The sequence below is a fragment of the Telopea speciosissima genome, chromosome 3, assembly GCF_018873765.1.
Source record: "Telopea speciosissima isolate NSW1024214 ecotype Mountain lineage chromosome 3, Tspe_v1, whole genome shotgun sequence".
Taxonomy (NCBI): domain Eukaryota; kingdom Viridiplantae; phylum Streptophyta; class Magnoliopsida; order Proteales; family Proteaceae; genus Telopea; species Telopea speciosissima.
This window is the reverse complement of record NC_057918.1, coordinates 56,382,616-56,404,490: the sequence shown is the minus strand read 5'-3', so window position 1 is coordinate 56,404,490 and position 21,875 is coordinate 56,382,616. Positions and strand designations below refer to the sequence as shown.

Here is a 21,875-nt window from a genome sequence, read left to right as displayed (position 1 = left end):
GTAGTAGGGTAGGGCCCACTTCTCCTTCACGAATGATTTGAACTCAGGGTGAGAAATCCACATTTGTTAAAATTTAAATGTTGAAACTTTGTTACCAACAACTTCAACACAATTAAACCAAATTGGGGCATGATCCGAGCATGTCCTATTAAGATGGTGAACCCGAAAAATAGGAAAACAAGCTGGCCAGAGACAATTGAAGAGAACCCGATCAAGGCGAGCCATTAACATTCCCCTGCCCTTTTGATTATTGGACCAAGTGAAAGCATTACCTTCATATCCGACATCAATCAGAGCAGCTTCATCCACAAACCTACCAAAATCCTCCATCGACTTAGCACACGGAGGTTTGCCTCCCACCTTCTCGGACGGGGCCAGAATAGCATTAAAATCCCCACATACAGCCCACGGCCGAAAGCACAGTCCTTGAGAAAGCACTAGCCTATCCTAAAGAAGACGCCTATCCACAACTGTACACATTGCGTGGACCAATGTTACACAAAACTTGTCACTTGAGGAAGTATCTGTGCACTCCAAAATGACATATTAAGGGTGACCTTCCAAAACCTAAACCTGAAACAAACTTTTCCAAAAAATCCAGATTCTCTCCCCACATTCTAAACCATTGGAGCATATAGCCTCCATGCCAATTTTCCTCATAATAGATACAGCTTTCGAGAAAGGGATTTTAGGATCTACAATAGCTACGATATCAATTTTAAAAGACAATATAATGGATCTTAAATGCCTGGAAGATGATTATTACCAATTTCGTGAATGTTCCAAAATACAAGATTCATTAAAAGTTGGATGAGGTAGTATCAGCAGGTCCCACAAATCTTGTAATCCGCCGCTGTACAAGCCTTTTTGGGTTGTCCAACGCCTTTCATTCCTAATTGTGGAACCCTATGTAGAACGAGATGATCTTTCTTCCTCCATAGCAGTCCTGTTGTCCTCACCTACAAGGAAGTCCATTCTTGGCATCTTCAACTAAAGTTTTTGTTCTTGCAGCATTTTTTTTTTTTTCTCTCAAAACCATTCTCTACAGAACCGTCTCCAAACTTTGGCTTCTTCAACTATGCCTTTTTTCTTTCTTTTTTGCCTTTTTCGTTTTCTTCTATCAAACCCTCTTCCATAGAACCATCTCAACCTTGGTTGTCCTCTTCAACCAGCAAGGGCTAAGTAGGCCGGTAGCATCTTCAGCTACTTTTTTTTTCTTTCAATTTTTTAATTTTCTTCTTTTAAAACCCTATTTTAGTTTCCTAAACAGCAACCAAAGACTTTGCAGAGAAAGAGCTTGTGTGATTATTTGTTGTTGAGCCATTGGTTTCCTAGAGAAGCTGGATTACTCCCCAACAGAGTCTCTCTCTCTCTCTCTCCCTCTCGATAGATTCATGGGATTCTCTTTTTTGCCATAGAAATATTGTTTCATGTATGTATGAATCAATGAGTGCGTTACAAAAATTTGAAATAATAACAATAATAATAATGAATGAATACCAATTGTTTGATTAATTTACGATGGGAACTATTTCACTTTTTTTGTTCCATGAATGTGGGATTCCAGTAGCATCACAAGTGGATTTCATGGTCTCCTATTCCTTCTACTGCTTTCTAATTTATGTCTTTCACTAGAATTAGCCCACAACACACTGTTTAATTTTCTATTTTCAACTAGCTTCGAGTAGTTTTATGTTTCTAGTAACTGGTTAGAGTTGCTTCTTATTTGATACCTAAGTTCCTGCATATCTGTTCTCTTGATTTCTGGTGTGAGTTCCTGAGTTTGATTAGCTAGAATATCAGTTCTAGTATCACTGCCTTGAGTGACCTGCCCAACTTTCATCTAAAACTCAGAATTCTAATATATTTTGAATTCTAGTAATGCCATCAAGTTAAACACTCAACTTGAGTTTCAGGTCAATCTGAAGTTTTTAGTTGCTGTTATAACATAATTTTTTCTCTCTCTAAACATCAATTTATCTAGTTTTCTTTGTTATTGGAGATCCTGTGTTTGCAAACCAGTCTCTGGTTTCTAGCTTGGGTTGCATACATTTGATCAGAATTGTTACACTCACATAGATGTAATGCTTGCTTAGGCTAAAAGCTCAGCTTCATCATCATTTGCAACTGGATTTAATAATTTGGTTAATTCCTAATTTTATATTCTTGTTAGTGGGGGCCACCATTTCTTAATCTGTTTTTCACATTATGCAATTTTTTTTTTATTTCATTGAATGAAGTTGACAATGATATTTATCTGTAGTGGTTGGTTACTTGTTAGATTTCTTTCATTGCACGCTAATATTGTTATAATGGTTGAGATTCTATTTGAGATAATAGAATTAACTATATATATTTTTAATGTAGTGATCTTATTCTAGGTTTGATAGATTGAATAACTTCCCATTGTTTCACCTCTATACTTAGTGAAATGTCGTTACTTCAATAGTGTTGCATACAATGTTTGTTCCTTCATATACGGGTTATGGATGTTGCAATATATCAGCAATGAAAAAGAGCAGCAACAGCAACAGCAACAGCTTGTTGTATGGCTGCTATAGCTGCCATAAATGCGATACTTGTCATGTTGGATGATGGTGACTATGACGACGAGGACGAGGAAGAAGCACCACCTAGAAATACTTAACTCCAAAGGATTTTTTTAGAAGACATTGAAAGGAGCAACACGCAATGTTTTGAAATGCTCCGGATGAACCGAGATAGATTTAATAGGTTCACATTCTTGTTCAGAGCATCTGGTAGACTCCATGACACAACTCATTATAGGGTTCAAGAACAAGTGGCTATGTTCTTACACACTATTGCATTTGGCATTTGGAACCGCTGCAATAGACAATATTTTTAGAGACCAAGAGAGACTACTAGCAGGTATTTCAATATGGTTTTGGATTCTGTTCTCGACATGCATATATCAAAGAAAATGATCGATGGTGGTCGTACTTCAAGGTATGAAATTCATAAAATTGTAGTATGTTCTTACAACAAAGTCTTAGATTTTTTTAGGTTGTTCTAATAAATAATTGATCTTTTAGGATTGTGTAGGTGCAATTGATGGGACACATATTCCGGCCAAGGTACCTAAAGAGATTGAGGATAGATTTTTTGGTCGAAAGCAATGCTTATCACCAAATGTGTTGGCAGCTTATGATTTTGATCTTAAGTTCACTATGATTTTAGTTGGGTGGGAGGGGTCAGCCTCAGACTCGAAGATATTGGCCAATGCTATTAACATGGAGAATGGGATTGTATGTCCTCCAGGTGGTTGAATGGCACTATAATGGATAGTTTGGTTTAGTTTTGTTTTTTATTTTAAATTTATTAACCCTTTATGGACTAACCTTTAATATTTACTCGGCGTTGATATTAGGTAAGTACTATCTTGCTGATGCTGGTTTTCCATTATTTTGCCACTTCATTACTCAATTTCGAAGCACCCGGTATCATCTCAATGAGATACGAGGCCGAGTACTAGAAACAAAAAAAGAATTATTTAATGATAGGCACTTGTCGCTTTGCAATGTCATTGAGCATACCTTCGGTGTGTGGAAGATGAGGTTCAGTATATTAAGTGAAAAACAACATACTCATGGGAAAAGCAGATCAATAGTGTCCTAGCCTGTACGTCAATGGACAATTTCATTAGGGGAGTAATGCCACATGATGTGCTTTTGGATGAAGTGGATAGATCTCTTTTGAACCAGGTTCCCGATCCAGAGCCAACAGTAGAGCCACAAATCAAAAGGGGCGAGAATGATCGACTAGGGACCAGAATAAGGGATCAGATCATGCATAAAATGTGGGCTGTGACAAGCAAGTCGTCGGCGTCGAAATTGATTTATGCACATGATATAGACAATAATTTTTTTAGGGTGTTTTTTGGGATTAGTAGTCCTGTTTAGCTATATTCTCAATGCTTATATCTTTTTTTTTCTAACCAAATTTGTAATGCTAGGGATGGTTGTCATAGACATTCACTTGCATTTATTTTTCCTTATAGTATAAGGCATTGCTTCACCCAGTTGGATTATATTTTGTTCTTGACAACTCATAGATTATGTTTTAATTTGTTATTCTAGATGGATCCCATAAATGACTCTTTAGCATCTATGACTCCAACAAAAGAGAAAGAAATCAAATGTGGGACTTAGATATGGACAAAACTTTGTTTGAGTTCTTGGATACCCAAGTTCCAGAGGGCAACAAAGCCCAAAATGGATTTAAGGATGCAGCATATGTGCAGGTAGCTCATGTTGTTAATTCTTCCCATGGATTGAATGTCAACAAAGAGCATATACAAAATCGAGTAAAAAGTGTAAAGAAGCAGGTTTATAGGACCCTCCGTGCAATTGTCAATAAAAGAGGCTTTGGCTGGAATTCTGAACACAAGCAACTGACATACCATGAAGACAGCATGTGGAACTCGTACATATTAGTAAGTTGTGACCTTTCATAGTAGTGGATTCATAGAATTTTGTGAGTTAAAAATTTTAGATCCTAGGTTATTGACTCTTAATATGCTATTTATGTTGTAGGAGTACCCTGAAGCCAAGTACTATAAAAACAAGAAATTTGAGTTCTTTGATATTTGGGAGAACATTTTTTGTGAGGACATTGCAACTGGTCAGTGAGCCCAAACTTGAAAGACACATAATAATAGCCAAAGTCAATCAGAGGCAGGGGTAGGGATCCAATGGATTCCGATGACATTGCCAAGGAATCAGATGCAAATATGGTGGGTGGGGACTCACAAGAGAGTTTCTTTACCGCCCAACATCCAATGACGTCACCTGGAGATGGGTCTAGTGGGAATCGATATACTCCAAGGCCAAAGAAAAAGAAGCTAAGTGTGATTTTTGATCACCTAGACACCATTGTTGAAGGCATCAAGGATATGACAGCTGCACTTCGAGAGCCGCTCAAGCAGCACAACCCTTATCAGATGGATTTGACACCTATACTCCGAGCCATACGAGAGATCCCTGATATTTCTGATGTCATAGCAAGTAGGTCATTTGAATCCTTGAATGCAAATCTAGAGCAAGCTAATATATTTATGTCATATGATATCTCACATAGGGTAGACTTTCTTTTGAGGCACTGGGCATTCACAAGACCCCAGCGGGTAGAAGGGTTGTTCAGATTTATGGATGTTGTATTTTTGTCTTTAATGAATTCTTTGGGTATATATTTTTTTTCAAACTATGTAATTGGAGCTCTAGTTCCAGGTTGAAGATCTTATTTCTGTTTCATAGTTTTGAAATAGAATGCTTCAGTGGGATGTATTTTGTTGTATTTAATGGTTTCTTACAGTTTAATGATGTTCTACTGTTCTGCAAAATTTTGGACAAATTAAACACAAGGTTAATGCAATGCATCTTGGAAGTTATATCAATTTTTTTTTTTTGTAGTGATATATGATGTGAAGATGTAATAGAAGGCTATAGGATGACAAAGATGCATAAAGGGATTTCTAGTTGATATTGTCATATTGCTGCTCCTTTTTGTTAATAAGGCAATAATTTTTCAATCATCGAAATTTGTGATGATTATAGATGCTTCTGGTGAAAGATTTGGATGATTGTTTTGATTGTAGAAGTTCTTTCCAGTGTTGAGCAGTCTAGAGTGGTTCAACTAGCCAAGGGAGAGAGGTCATACCATATCTTCTATCAACTTTGTGCTAGGCCCATCATCTCTAAAAGGTTTTCATTCATTATTGTTGTGTCTTCGGTATTTTTTAGCTATTATCTACAAGATTTATGCTTAATGTATTTGGTGGCCAGAACAGGGTAGACTCTTTTCCAGCAATATCGATTAGCAACTAAGCAACAAGGTTGCCAACAACTGTGTGGGTTTTAAGAAAGAACTTTGTCACTTTGGTCTCTTGACCATCTCCTTCATAATTAGTCGGTCGAGTAAAAATCTGTCTACATATCTTCCTCTCTACTGGAACCTGTTCTGATTACTTTGTTATACATGGGCTTTTAATTTAAGGTGATCTTAGAGAAGGCTGAGAGAAGTGATAGTCTAAACATCGATAAGAAAAAGTAAGCTTCACTTCATGCTACTAATGGCCTTGTCTCATATGATTTCACTTGTATGTTTTCTGGATATTTTCACAATGTTAAGAAAATCATGTATTTCCAAATAACTTATTTTATGAATTTTGAATTCATTTGGCATGTGTTTTTTTGTCCATTGTAAAATTTAACATAAGAAGTAGAATCAATTGGAATCAGAACTGATTACTTTGTATTGATTGCATTGTTGCTCTTACTGTAGTAGTGAGATTTGTCTTGATATTCCAAAGAAGAAAACTGCAGCTACTTAGTCCCAGCTGACTTGATAGTGGGACTATTTGTCTATGTTATCCACAAAAGAATCAAATTGACTGCAGAAATGGATATCTTCATTTGTGGACAATGTCCTCCCTCCAACTAGTAAACATTTACAAATGTTTTGTTGCTTCTTTACACCCCTCCTTCCAACTTGGACAATAAAATATGTTGCTTTTTTAATTTTAAGCAGCTGGACTTGTGTGTAGAAGGCTGGTTTTGCATTTGGCTGTTAACAGGGGCAATAATGTCTGCCATATACGACGAGAAGAAGGATGGAGATGGATTCCTCTATGTTACCTACAGCGGGAAGAATACATTTGGGCACTAGATACAACTATAGATCGAGCGAGGCTGATGGGGTCTCCTTTTACTTTCATCATTAGCTTATCATCCTTTCTTGCTTTTGTATTAATAATTTCATTTCAATTCCCAAAATATAAAGACCTCTCCACTGATAAGATGTACAGTCATATTATGTATATAGCTTCTAGAGAAGTTGGCAAACATTAGAAACTGGTTTATGCTTTACCCATGGTGATGCTTCCACTTTGTTCAAATGACCTAATGGAAAGCCAAATTTGAAGTGTTCACACAGTCGATTTCACATATCTTTTTTAGATTCCTGAAGCAAATACAGCTGGGTAGAGCAGGAACAAAGGGAATAAGAATTGTTGGTTTTCATAGTTTTAGCTATGGAGGTAGACCAACTGATGTAATGACCAGAAACAATGTAGAATGATTCTATGGACTGAAGAAGTGGCCAATGGTTGCTTATCTTTTAGTATTTTACTTTAATTGTATATGATTTAATAAGGGGAGATCCACTATTAATGGTCCACGATTGGTATGAGAGTAAGTGGAGCCCGATATGATTGATACTTCATGGTTTTTAAGGTGACTGATATTGATACTTGGCTGATATTGTATCGATCAAATGGTATAGATAAGGGGTAAAATAGTCAAAGATCTATTTTTTAAAAAGAAAATCAGGGGTAAACTTGTCCGATACGACCAATCCTTTTTAATACCATGTCAGTATCGTATGGGAGGGCATTCATGATAAATATTTGAGGGCCTATGGAAGTACTGGTATTCTTGTAATTATATTGTAGTTCAATAACTTTCCTATCAATCACAAATTTTGATATCCAAACATTCCATGGGGTGGTAAAGTGCAACTTTCCCAAGCCAACCAAACAAGCATGGGGTGGAAAAGTATAACTTTTGCACAACTATTCCATTCTTGTCATTTACCCCATCAACATGTGGGTCTCATATTCCCAACAATCCCTCCCCACTTTCCCCTCTAAACAAACGGGGCCTTAGTGTTGTTGTCAACTCTCCTATCGAGTCAACCTCTGTAACACTATCCTATGATCCATTGGTGGATCACACATCTGAGAATTTGTTGTGTGTCTGATGTGGAATTTGTCTTAGTTGACTGGCCAACCTTGAGTGCTAACTCATCTCCATAAAGGCTCTGTAATCTCTCACATATAGCCTTTACTGTTCTGTAACCACTGACTCTGACATTTTCATTGTTAGATAGTCCATCCAGAATTGCTCTCCTAGCCCTTGACTCAAATCTGGAGTCTACCTGGCCACGACCCACTACATCCCATATATCATATTCCGAAGAGCCTAGTTAAGGCTTCATCCTAAATCTCTAGAAGACAAAATCTGTACCCTCAAATGTAGGTGCTCCAAAATTAGACTCACTGAATCCATTCACTTGTTGCTATCTTTAATGTTGTACCAAGTTGATCAACCTCTCAGTCCAAACCCAAAGCTGTTTAGCTTTCTTTCTAGGGTATCAGAGCTTTGATACCAATTGTTGTTCCCATGTTGACACTGGAGGGTTAAACCAGGGTCACTAAAAACCACTCAAACAATTCCCAACACATCCTTGGAGTTCTCTAAATCTTCAACACTTCTCTCACTCACAATTGGCTCTCATACTAACTACTCCTACATAGGTAGTACTACTCAATTGACATTGCTCAAACTCACACTGCTACCCAGAATTGATGTGAACAAAGCTGTCAAATGCTAATATATCTATGTTGTCCACTACTACCACTCACAGACTGGTATTGTCCCTGACACATAGTCATGTGACACACCTTTCCTCTCAACCACATGCAGACATACAATACCTGTAGCAAGGTCTACCCGATGTATATACCCATCCTATAGATAAACACTCTAATACACAATACAAGCATACACGATCACAACACAAGATATACGTACTTTAACAAGTTGCCTATATGCATGGATTAATGCTCTAACTTTGGCTCAACATCTACTCAATACTCGGTTTCAACTATACCCAAAGTCCAGACCCTACACTGTCTGCTTCAACCCTTGATACTCAAGGGCAAGGGTCTTACCCCCAATGGTGTCACAGTCACAACTACAACTCAAGACAACTTACCTGCTTCAACTCTTGCTAAGGCAAGGAGCAAGGGTATTACCCCCACAAGTTACCCAGTATCCACTGGCTACCCGAATACGAAAGTAGGGAAAAAAATTTCCTCTAGAAGGATTGAGGGAGAGGGAGGACAGGGGGAGCTGGAATCTCTAAAAAGGATGCATAGGGAGAGAGAGAGAGAGAGAGAGAGAGAAGAAGCAGAAGAAGCAAAAGAAGAAGAAGAAGAAGAAGAAGAAGAATTTAATCAGTAAAGATAGTATTGCCAAATCAATGATGACAGAGAAAAGCTGAAGAACATCCTTACTGAACAATAAGTCGATTCATTGATCACATCCAATCAATTAGACGAGTAGGATATGACAGTAATTGTAAATGATGATAAGGGTATCGATATACATAAAAATATACCTGTACACGTGGTAACATAACAAGAAGGTCCTACTATCTACGTGCAACCTAGTGGGTCCCATATAATTAATATGCCTGAGATATTAAGGAATCTAATCTCTTCCAAAGCGAGTTAAGGCGACCGACCAAACTCAGTCGGCTGTAACAGCTAATCATCCACTCAACTGGGTTGTAGCACAAACCGACCCTGAGTATAAAAGGAACAGTAATTGACAGATGTAGGTATTCACATTTATTACTCTTTCCGTATTTCACTCTTACTTACCTATTGCCCAGTTCTGACTTTATCATCAAAGTTACCATGAGTTAACCTCGGGTTCATTTGATCATTCTCTCTTACTTCTACATGTCATCCACCTTAGCCAGATCAGAATCAAATGGCAACAGATTGGCGACGTCTATAGGAACAACAAGAGTATTTGTGATCCAACCTACAGAGACTAAAGGCAGTAATTACTAGAGCCTCCTGATTGACGACATCAAATCATCTGCAAGCTCAATATGAGACCTCCCAAGAGCAAAATCAACATCTCGCCACTAACAGCGCCACCATAATATCTCTGATCATTCAAGCTTCAACTCCTACGACACTCCCATGCACTACAATCCGTGGGGGTAAAATCAGAGGACACATATCTCAATTAGAAGATAATCGGGATAACCAACCTAATCAACCACTTTCGAGCATTCCCCACGTTCCACAAGGCATTGTTACCCAATCCCAATTCAAAATCCTCTAGCAACAAGTTCTAACCTTGACCATGGCTGTCAATTAGAACACTTAGGTGGTTACCCAAGCACAAGCTCATGCACAACCACACCCAGTCAGTCCAAAGCAAGCCGACAACAGCCATACCAGATCCTCTTCTACAAATTCTCGTCGAAACCCGCACAGTCAAGATCGAACATAAAATTCATTATACATTAGCGTATTTCCATACTCTACAAAATATAATCATACACTTACCCCGCAATCGCCATATACGTGGATGATGCCAGATGCAGATTGGGCATATCTCACACCTTCTCATGATCAACGGGGAGTCGCCCTTCGCACACAAGTTCCCTCGCAGTATGTGGACTTGCTAGACTGCTATCTGTAGTCCTTAAATTCCAAGGGGCGATGAAAGGAACAACTCTCATGTTGACCTAAGGAGTATGCTGACGAACATGAGCTGCAGAATCCTCTATCAGACCTTCATCCACAACATTTATTCGGGATCCTCCTGCTGTGGCCTCTAAGGCTTGAATTGCCATCGGGGGACCCGCACCCACGATGCCTTTCTTCTTTTTACTTTTACTTTGGCTGGATTCCTTGGTACTCCTCTTTTTCTTTTGACACCTCTCGAGCCTCTCCTCTACTTTCCTCTTCTTGGCTTCCTCATTCTTCGCTAGAACCATCTTTGAAAATGCTTTGGGATCGATGCTCACTACAAGAACAATAGAAATGCTTGGTTAGAATAAACTATGAATTATTTAGAAGTTTGTTAAGAAACAAAGTATATCACTAATTAGACTCACCCGGGGTAAACCCATAGTGGCAAAGAAACGATTCCATCTCGATACGATCGCATCGGACTACTGAATACTCCCTTGATCTAATCATTCTTAAGATCTGAACATCCCCAGGACTCAAGGGCCAAAGTTCGTTGGCTGATTTTGACTCTGGTTCCACCCATATAGTATTAAAGGAAAATCCCTCTCTTGATTTCACAAAGAAAAATTTATTTTCCAATCATGGATGGACGAAATGATCCTATCTATAACTATATATGCTTTCTCACTCGAAAATAAAACCAACCTTCTGAATTAGGAAGAGGGGCGAACAAAAAACTATTATTGAAGAGCTCTATGGTAGGTTACCCCTTTAGCCATTTCACAAATGCTACGAAGGCAGTTACAATTCTAAATGAATTGGGAGCTAATTAGGCAGGAACAACGCCATAATGTGCAAATATCTTCGGGTATAACTCATATACAGGAAGCCGAAGACCAACTTTGAAGTCATCTTCATAAGAACAAACTACGTCATATTTCCTAAAACATGCCTGCTCGGCATCTAAAGGAAGCCTAATTTTGAACGAGTCTGGAATGGCATAAATCACTTTAATATGTTCTAGGTCAAAAGCTTTTAAAATGGGCATTTCCATAAGAGCATCTACTTAGGGAGGATAATCAGCTGATGCCACCGCATCTAGTTAATCCTCAAAGTAGTTTACCTCCACATTCTCTCTCAAAGTATGACGTTGAAGTCTCAGTCCCATTATCTGATTGGGTCCAAGAGCTAGATGATGAATTAGTAGAGGATCCATCCGAAGATAAATCTTTATCCTCGGATACTCGAGGATAAATCTTTATCCTCGGACACTCGAGGTATGGAAGAATACATTTGAAGAAAAGAAAGAGGGAAATAGGATAACTTACTGATTGCAGGATACGAAGTAGACCCAATCAAGTTAGATCCCTTGATGACCAAATTCTATAAACGATCACTCGACTCAATTTATCTCCGGACAAAACTAGAAAACTTGGAAGTTTAGAATGAGACCCAACTGATGACCCTCACTTCTTTATAAAGAGATTTTTGGGCAATTATGAACGTTTTCACTTCTCGAGGTATAAAAAATCTTTGAAGGATTCAAAATAAAGCTAACTTTGCCTCCAGTTGTCAGTTGATATAATGATTTAGGTGGCGATGACTATCACTTCACATCAATTAATGTTAAAATCGCCTCCAATTGTCAAATGAAGTAATGATTTAGGCAACGATAGCTATTACCTTAATTCAATTAATACTTCTACCCTGTATTAATGGGCCTAAGTCTTGCTAATAGAGAAATATCTTTTGTTTATCCAAAAGTATCTCCTTCATGCTTCTATAGTTCAACTTTCAAAGAAAATGATTAAAAGGCGTTGGGCTTAAATGCCATGACATGGAAGCCGGGCATTACCTACCGAGGATTTTAATCCTCAGACCATTTTGCTCTTCATGCTACAACATGGAAGCAGTGCATTACCTGTTGAAGATTTTAATCCTAAGATCATTTTGCTCTTTATTCCACGACATGGAAGCTGGATATTACTTGTCGAGGATTTTAAACCTCGGACCATTTTGCTCTTCATGCCACGGCATGGAAGTCGGGCATTACTTGCTAAGGATTTTAATCCTCAGACCATTTTACCTTAATGCCACGCCATGGAAGCTGGGCATTACCTGCATAGGATTTTAATCTTCAAATCATTTTGCTCTTCATACCACGACATAACAGCCAGACATTACCTGCCAAGGATTTTAATCCTCGGACCATTTTGCTCTTAATGCCATGGAAAGGAAGCCGGACATTACCTGTTGAGGATGCTAATCCTCAGATCATTTTGCTCTTAAATGCCACGGTATGGAAGCCAGACATTATCTGTTGAGGATTTTAATCTTCAAACCATTTTGCTCTTCATACCACAGTATGGAAATCAGGCATTACCTGCTAAGGATTTTATTCCTGGGACCATTTTGCTCTTCATGACACAACATGGAAGTCGGACATTACTTGCTGAGGATTTTTGGACCATTTTGCTCTTAATGTCACGACAAGGGAGCTAGGCATTACTTGCTGAGGATTCTAATCTTCAGACCATTTTGCTCTTAATGCCACAGAAAGGAAGCTGGGCATTACTTGCCAAGGATTTTAATCCTCGGACCATTTTTCAGTTAATGCTACGACATGGAAGCCAAGCATTACCTGCCAAGGATTTTAATCCTTGGACCATTTTGCTTTTCATGCTACGACATGGAAGCCATGCATTACCTATCGAGGATTTTAATCCTCAGACCATTTTGCTCTTAATGCCACAATAAGGACATCGGACATTACCTGTCGAGGATTTTAATCCTCACACCATTTTGCTTTTAATGCCACAGTAAGGAAGCCGGACATTACCTGCCGAGGATTTTAATCCTCTGTCCATTTTGTTCTTCATGCCATGGCATGGAAGCCGGGCATTACTTGCCGAGGATTTTAATCCTTGGTTCATTTTTCTCTTCATGCCATGACATGGAAGCTGGGCATTACCCGCAGAGGATTTTAATCCTCAGACCATTTTGCCTTAATGCCATGACGTGAAAGCTGGGCATTACCTGCCGAGGATTCTATTCCTCGGACCATTTTGCTCTTAATGCCACGATAAGGAAGTTGAGCATTACCTGCTGATGATTCTAATCCTCGGACCATTTTGCTATTGATGCCACGACATGGAAGCCGGGCATTACCTGCTGACGGACCATTTTGCCTTAATGCCATGCCATGAAAGTTGAGCATTAACTGCGGAGGATTTTAATCCTCGGACCATTTTTCTCTTAATGCCACGGAAAGGAAGCTGGGCATTACCTGCTGTGGATTCTAATCCTCGGACTATTTTGCTCTTAATGTTATGGAAAAGAAGCTGAGCATTACCTGCCGAGGATTTTAATCCTCAGAACATTTTTCTCATAATGTCATAGCATGGAAGCTGGGAATTACCTGTAGAGGATTTTAATCCTTGGACCATTTTTCTCTTCATACCACGACATGGAAATCGGACATTACCTGCCAAAGATTTTAATTCTCAGACCATTTTGCTCTTAATGCCACGATAAGGACGTCGAGCATTACCTACTGAGGATTTTAATCCTCGGACCATTTTGCTCTTTATGCCAAGACATGGAAGTCAGGCATTATCTGCCGAGGATTTTAATCCTTGGACCATTTTTCTCTTCAGGCCATGGCATGGAAGCCAGGCATTATCTGCCGAGGATTCTAATCCTCGAATCATTAGATTTGCATAGCCTTGGCGTCAAGGCCGGGTATTATTTGTCGAGGATTGGTATTAGCAATGCATTCATTAATTGCTAAGGTTTTTTCTTGGGAAAATATTTTGACATTCTGTTCATACAAAAATATCTTTCTTTGTCTAATATATCCCTTCTCATATTATATTTTCAATGCATTTTTCCATCAATTTTTAGTTTTATGAATATGTATTGCATATGTTGAAATTTCTTTCTTTTTTATTCTCTTATCCCGCCTCAGTGGTCTAGGGAGTCGGGGCATCTGATATACATAAAATATACCTGTACACATGGCAGCATAACAAGAAGGTCCTACTATCTATGTAAAACCTAATGAGTCCCATATAATTAATACTCCTGAGATATTGCCTTCTAATAACTTTCAAGGCGAGTCAAGGCGACTGACCTAACTCGGTCAGCTATAACAGCTCACCATCCACTCAACTGGGTTATAACATAAACTGATCCGGAGTATAAAAGGAATATTAACTGACAAAGGTAGGTATTCACATTTATTACTCTTTCCGTATTTTACTCTTGCTTACCTATTGCCTAATTTTGACTTTATCATTGGAGTTACCACGAGTTAACCTCGGATTCAACCGACCATTCCCTATTACTTCTACATGTCATCCACCTCATCCAGGTCAGAATCAAACGGCAACAGGTATAATAATTACAACAAATGTCAAGGCTGATTTATGATTAACTACGGCTCATTCCAACATGGCCTTGAGCAACACTGACAACATGTCGAGGGCTTGTCTTATGCACACTTAAAATATCATAAGAGCTTCTATTCTGTACAACAACTTTAGATTCGAAGAAAATAGTGAAAGAAAGAAGAAAGAGAGAGAGAGAGACTTATCCACTAGTGTCCGCTGCCCGAACAGCACCTGCTGTCCCCTCACATTGGGGTGAAATGATGACTTAACCTCCCTGCCCGAACACATTGCCCGAGGGAGGTTAAGTCGTCATTTTGCGCCCCATATGAGGGGACAGTACTGTGCTGTTTGGGCAGCGAACAACAGAGGATAAAAATTTAGAGAGAGAGAGAGAGAGAGAGATAGTCTCTTCGGTTTCTCCTTCTTCCCATCATTAACTTACATTAAGGAGTTGTATTGTGTGCTATACGTATTAGGACTTTGTTGACGGGTAGACTGTAACACTAAAACCAGCTTTGACAATCCATATAATACCTCAAGAAATAAATCAATAATATGTGCCTTGCACGTTGCAACAAAGCCTGATGTCATTTAGACAAGGCTGTCACGTACCCTAGATGCTCTCCTTTACCTACAATTGTTTCCCCCATCAATTTGATTGATGTTCAATCCTTCTTTTTAAAGGGTTTTTTTTTTGTATAATTCTATTTCATAATAACTTTAGAGGCACTTGCACAATGATACTCTATATTTAACCACATAGATAATTCCTACTTAATGCTCAAGTATCCTAAGATTAAAGCTTTATTGATAATAAGTAGTTCTCCTTTTTTTAATAAAATTTGGTCCTATTTTCATTCATACCTTATATACCAAAAATCAATCCTCTTATGGCAAGTTGACACGTGGTAAGACTAGAATGAGATAGTTGTATGACTATTATACCTAAAATCATAAATGATGGCAAGTTGACACGTGGTAAGATTAGAATGAGATAGTTGAATGACTACTATACAGACTCAATATGTCAACGCTTCAGTGTCTAAGGGATGTCAAAGCGCGTCATCTTCATGCAGAAAGGTTTGGCACATCCCCCTTCATGTAGAAGCTTCACGCAAAAAGGTTTGAGCTCACTGCCCTCAGACAAACAGACCTAGACACTCCACCGCCATGCTCATTCACCATTTCTCTTGTAAATAAGAAGGTGAAGCTCAAGTTAAACTCTCTAAACACGATCTGGAACCATTCCATTAACTACTGCTCTCTTAACTTTGTTGTCCAGATTCTGACTTAAACATCAGAGAATCCCCCATAGAGTCCGACTCCGTCTCTTTCTTGTGCTCACTCTTTGGTTTAAGGAGTGCAAATCTCCTTAATGACCAGTCACCCATTCAGATTTCAGTGACAACAATACCTAAAGAATAATCATGTACTATTTATTTCCTACATACCTGACAAGCTATGCTATATAGCCATTGTCTCTTCCCACCACTACCTTTATTGATGGAATGACAATAAACTTGCAACAATGATCAGATCATTCATATCGCCCCCAAAAGTACATCCATAAGTGGCTTGCAATAAAGCTTGATGCCCAGTATAAATTTGATGTTCCTATGTTACCTAAACCTTTTTTTTCTGTTGTTCTACAGTTGTCTCCCCTCAATAGACCCCACTAGAGAAATAAATAATATTCAGGCAAAAATTTTAGTTATGATTTGATAAAGCCCCAATTTCATTTTAAGAAGAGAGGGAAGCAATTACTGCACATAAATCAGAGATACCATTCCTTCTTTAGAATAAATTGTCAGGCTTTCCATGAAAGAACTCTCTCTTAGGATTGAGGAAGGAAAGAGGCACAGAGAAAAAGAATATACCAGGTGGGACCCTAATCCATGAAAGTTGATTTGCAATATGAAATGTATGAATTTGTTTCTTAAATATGTAATTTCTTATTACACAATTGGAACAGAAAGAAAGAACAATCATCAAGAGAGTGATTAGACTACCAAGTAAAGGCAGGACATACATATGATGGATAAGCATCATATTTTGATGCAAGAGCTTGGACACAAGATGGATCTGCAACCTCTCCAAAACTATGAAGTCCAAGTTCATTTGCATGAATCCCTCCAGTGATAAATGTAGATTGGATTCCAGTTAAATTTGCACCTTTGATGTCATGGTGGAGAGAGTCACCAACAGCTATACAGTCAGAAGCATCCACACCAGTCAGGGCCAGAGCTGCTTCATAAATTACCTGTTAAAATGTTTGAGACAAAACACTTGATAAACAACTTAAGTATTTGACATCAGATAACACATAACACAGAAATTTATCAGAAGATTGCTCACCCCCATGTTTTGCACTCTAAATGCAATAGCACGAGTACCCAAGAATAATGTAATAGCACAAAATGCAGAATTATCGAGGACTCGCCATTTATAGGTTATGAAATGTACTAGGACAAAATTTGACCAATCAGTCTAATCAAATGATCCTACCAATCATTTAATTTTTCAATTCTATATGATAACCACAAAGAGGCCCAGATCACTGTTTTGGTAAAATCATCCACTCAGGTTGTTTTTGGCCTGCATCTCCTGTCTAAATGGAACCCATCACTTTATAAGCCATGTGAACAGCCTAGTGGGCTTGACTAGGCATTAGATGTTCCAACTTGGACATCTCTCTCTCAGGTGGGATAGTAGATGGGTAGAGTCATCTCGATATGTCAACAGATCCAGTACCAAAGTCAATTATGATATTCAGACATCACCTTATCAGGTTTTCCCATCCATTTCACTTCACCTCCAAGCTGCTCATATTTGGCTCCCAGTGTACCTATCATGGTCAATAAATAGATCAAGACAAAGTACAGGAATAAGAATGATAAAGTCACCTAGTGAAGTGAGTGCAGAAACACTATAACTAAAGCCTTAATGCAGAATTTCTTGAAGGGGCAAAATTTTCCAGCTTACCATGACGGCCCAAATATCTGCCACGTGACAGATCCATTGTCTCTAATCTCTGTTATACTGTTAACAAGACATTGACATAATCTATGAATGAATACTTTAACCAACAGATACCAAAATCAAGTTCGAAAGAATTTTATGATTTTCTTAGTATCTAATTTAAGTAAAACACTTTCTTTGATTTTTCTAGGATTTGAAGGCGGCATAGTCATGTCACAATTTTCAACTCCCTCCCCACCCCCCCCCCCCAAAAAAAAAGAGTCTTAATGTCATAACTGGGGATTTACAATAATGTACCAAAACAAGATGTGAAGGATTTACAATAATGTATTGTCTCATGTGTAGCATACTATATCTCAACACTCCACCTCAAGCTGGTGCAAAGATATTGTTCATGCTTTGCTTGCCATATAATGGAAACGTGTATCAAGAATAAGCCGTTTGTCAATATGGCAGCTAGTTGATATGCTCTTAACAGACGGGAGTTAATGTTTCACAAAATTCAGTTTTACCGTAACAAATTTGTGCCTAATTCATTGGCAACCTTTATCATGTTTCAAAGGATTGCGAGCAATACTCATAGCAGCCCCATTTTTCACAATAATCTAAATTTCAGTTCCCTTGGGACATTCTTAAGCACAAAACCCACACACAAGACTGTCAGAAATATTGATAGTGCAGATTGGAGAAGGTCGTTGACGACACTGACTGGTACCCCTAAACTTTCTGTAAAGAAAGTGGAAGAACCCATGCAATGCCTGGTTTGGGGAAGACAAGGAAAAGCACGCTAATCAAAAAAGATCTTACCTGAGTTGCCAAACATGCCATGGATTTAATGTTAAGAGAGATTGTTGATGTTGGACAATCTAGGAATTTTAATTTCCAGGGCTGAACTACAAGGAATGGAAGTGGAGAAAATGCTAAAGCTAAGGTTTTAAGACATAGAAGAGATTAGGGGAGGAATAAGAAATCAGGTAGTGCTGTGGGACCATGACTGGTACCCATGAACAGAAATTTTTAATAAATAAAAAACAAGAAGAAAAATGAAAATCGCCACAAAAGATTTGTCTATGAACCAATGCTTTCATCAATAAACCATAAAATATGCCAGGTGGTATAGAGGATGATGTTTCATACAGAATTAGACTGGGATAGTTGAAGTGGAGAGGAGTGTCCGGAGTGTTGTGTGATTGTCGAATTCCTTTAAAACTCAGAAGGAAAATTCTATAGGACAGTTGTACGACTGGCTATGATCTACGGGCGTAATGTTGGGCAATTAAGAAACGGGATATAGATAAACTAAGTGTAGCAGAGATGAGGATGTTGAGATGGATGTGTGGTAAAACAGCGACGGATAAAGTAAGGAATGACTGAATGACCATATTAGAGCTGAGTTTGGAGTTGCTCCAATACATGATAAGCTGTGAGAAAGTCGTTTGAAGTAGCATGGTCATGTTCAAAGGAGGCCTTGGGATGTCCTAGTATAGAGGAGTGATCTGATCCAGATCGAAGGAACCAAAAGAGGTAGGGGCAAGCCAAAAATGACCCTAGGAGAAGTAGTGAGAAAAGACATGCATAGCTTAGACCTTGTATCAAGTATGACCTCGAATAGAGCTGAGTGGAGGGCGAGGATTCATGTAGCCGATCTCAATTAGGTGAGATTTTGCTGAGTTGTTGTTGTTGCTGTCTTCCTTTCTTTGTACTTGTATTATTTATTTTCTTTGGCTTTGCATGTGTTGAATTATGTATACCAAAATACCCCCACGGTATTCTGGTCTTTGGGGTTTATTTTTATTTATAGCCGAATCTCTTAATAGAGTCGGCTATAGTAGGATTATTTGTGTCCTATGTAATTTATTCTTTCATTATAAATAAGAGCCTTGGGGTGATCAAAAGATCATTCAAGCATTACATCTCTAATTGTTCTGCTAACATGGTATCAGAGACAAATTCTGATCTAGGTTACAGAGCAGCCACCTTCTTCCATCGTCTCTCGTTTTCTTCTCTCCTTTCAGTTGGAACTTAAAGATAGATCGAATCTAGTAAGAGAGAAGAGATTTACAGCAAGAAGAAGAAGAAGGAGGAGAGAAGAGAAGAGGATGGGAGAATCGATTGTGTGTTGAGTAATCCTCAACACACCTATTTACTTCATTAAGCACTTCTAAGAATTACATGGACCTCCCTAGGGAGGTAAATAGAAATAAAGAAAAAATAACAAAACATACAACTTAGCCATGTCTAATGATAAGACATGACAGAACTACCCTTATACATTTAGTCTAATAACTCTAACACTCCCCCTCAAGCTGGAGAATAAATGTCATACATTCCCAGCTTACACAAAAAAGTACTAAATAGACTAGAAATGAGGCCCTTGGTGAAGAAATTTGCTACTTGATCACCTGTCTTCACAAAGGGGGTACAAATGCACCCAGAATTTAGCTTCTCTTTGATGAAGTGTCGATCAATCTCAATATGTTTGGCTCGATCATGCTAAACCGGATTATGGACAATGTTTATAGCAGCTTTGTTGTCACAATAAAGTCTCATTGGCCCTTCAATTTCAAAACTCAAGTCTTGAAGAAGTCTTTTTAGCCATATAAGCTCACACACTCCATGGGCCATGGCCCTAAACTCAGCCTCTGCACTGGATCTAGCCACAACTGGTTGTTTCTTGCTCCTCTAGGTAATTAGATTACCACTCACAAAAGTACAGTACACAGAAGTAGATCTCCTATCAGAGACTAAACCAGCCCAATCAACATCTGTGTAGCCTTCAATCTGCAAATGGTTATGCCTAGCAAATAGGAGACCTTTTCTTGGATAGGATTTCAAGTATCTAATGATGCGATACACCGCATCCAAATGTCCACTCCTGAGAGCATGCATGAACTGACTCACCAATCCAACTGCCTAAGAGATGTTTGGTCGAGTAAAAAAGAGATAGATTAGTTGGGAAACTAATCTTTGGTACTTACTTGCATCTATAAGAGGAGAACCACATTCATTACCAAGCTTATGATTCGAATCAATGGGGGAAGTTGCTGGTTTGCACCCCATCATGCCTGTCTCTTTCAAAAGATCCAAGACAAATTTCCTTTTGCAGATGTTGATTCCTTTCCTTGATCTAGATACTTCAATACCCAAGAAGTATTTCAAGAGCCCAAGGTCTTTGATCTCAAACTGTTGAACCAAATAAGACTTCAATCTATTTATCTCAGCAACATCATTCCCAGTTGCCACAATGTCATCAACATAGACAATGAGATCTGTAACTGTACCATTACCTCTCCTGATAAACAATGTGTGGTCAACTTGACTCTGATAATATCCATTCTTCATGATGGCTTGTCTAAATCTCTCAAACCAGGCCTCAGGAGACTGCTTGAGGCCATAGAGAGCTTTCTTCAAGAGACACACTTTCCCTTCAGCTGACGGACACTTAAAACCAGGTGGAGGCTGCATGTACACTTAATCTGCTAGGTCTCCATGAAGGAATGCATTCTTCACATCTAATTGGTACATTGGCCAATCTTTATTGGCTGCCACTGGAAGAAGAACCCAGATTGAGTTATGCTTATCTGCAGGGGTAGTCTCCTGGTAGTCAATGTCATACACTTAACTATACCTTTTTGCAACCAGCCTAACTTTATATCTTTCCACAATATCATCAGATCTATACTTGATGGTATAAACCCATCTGCATCCAACTGGAGTTCTCCCCCTGGGAAGATCAACTAGAGTCCAATTATTGTTCTTTTCCAGAGCCACCATTTCCTCAAACATTGCTTGCATCCATTTTTTATCGGATAAGGCCTCTGTGATATTTTTGGGAATGGAAGAAGACTCAAGGGCAGTGGAAAAGGCAATACTTGTAGGAGAAATAGAGTCCTAGGAAACAAACTGGGCTATGGGATTAGCACAGGCTCTCTTCCCCTTTCTCATAGCAATGGGAAGATCTAATTCAGAAGAAGTATTACCTGACTGAGGAGGATGAGAGTCATGAGACTGAGGATGTGGATCTACAGAAGGGTTTTGGCAGGGTTGCTTTCCCTTCAACATATACCAGGGTTGCTTTCCTTTTTCCTTCAACAAGCATTCACCTCTTGTGAATACAACATCTTTGAATCTTTTTCCCTTATATTCTTGTTTCCTACTAGCATCACCACCACTACTATCATCAATATCAACAACACCATCAGCATCAACAT

The 21,875-nt window shown here is 38.7% G+C and overlaps 2 protein-coding genes and 1 long non-coding RNA gene across 5 annotated transcripts in view; 2 read left to right on the top strand and 1 right to left on the bottom strand.

The window, feature by feature from the left end:
• The first annotated feature begins 4,030 nt into the window (after window positions 1–4,030).
• On the top strand, window positions 4,031–5,080 carry LOC122656207. Its single transcript, XM_043850680.1, has 2 exons — window positions 4,031–4,453; window positions 4,554–5,080. The coding sequence occupies exons 1-2, from the start codon at window positions 4,157–4,159 to the stop codon at window positions 4,647–4,649; spliced, it is 393 nt and encodes a 130-aa protein (XP_043706615.1). The 5' UTR covers window positions 4,031–4,156; the 3' UTR covers window positions 4,650–5,080.
• A 1,331-nt stretch (window positions 5,081–6,411) lies between these two features.
• On the top strand, window positions 6,412–6,881 carry LOC122656159. The gene is made up of 2 exons (XR_006332052.1): window positions 6,412–6,458; window positions 6,593–6,881. It is a non-coding gene; the product is annotated as an uncharacterized LOC122656159 (long non-coding RNA).
• A 9,710-nt stretch (window positions 6,882–16,591) lies between these two features.
• LOC122656479 overlaps window positions 16,592–21,875 on the bottom strand; it is a 30,486-nt gene continuing 25,202 nt past the window's right edge. For all 3 annotated transcript variants that reach the window (XM_043851011.1, XM_043851013.1, XM_043851014.1), the window contains 2 exons: window positions 17,466–17,530; window positions 16,592–16,945 (listed from right to left, as the gene is read on the bottom strand). In XM_043851011.1, the coding sequence (XP_043706946.1) occupies window positions 16,691–16,945; window positions 17,466–17,530 (320 nt within the window). In that variant the 3' untranslated portion in view covers window positions 16,592–16,690. The remainder of the gene's footprint in view (window positions 16,946–17,465; window positions 17,531–21,875) is intronic.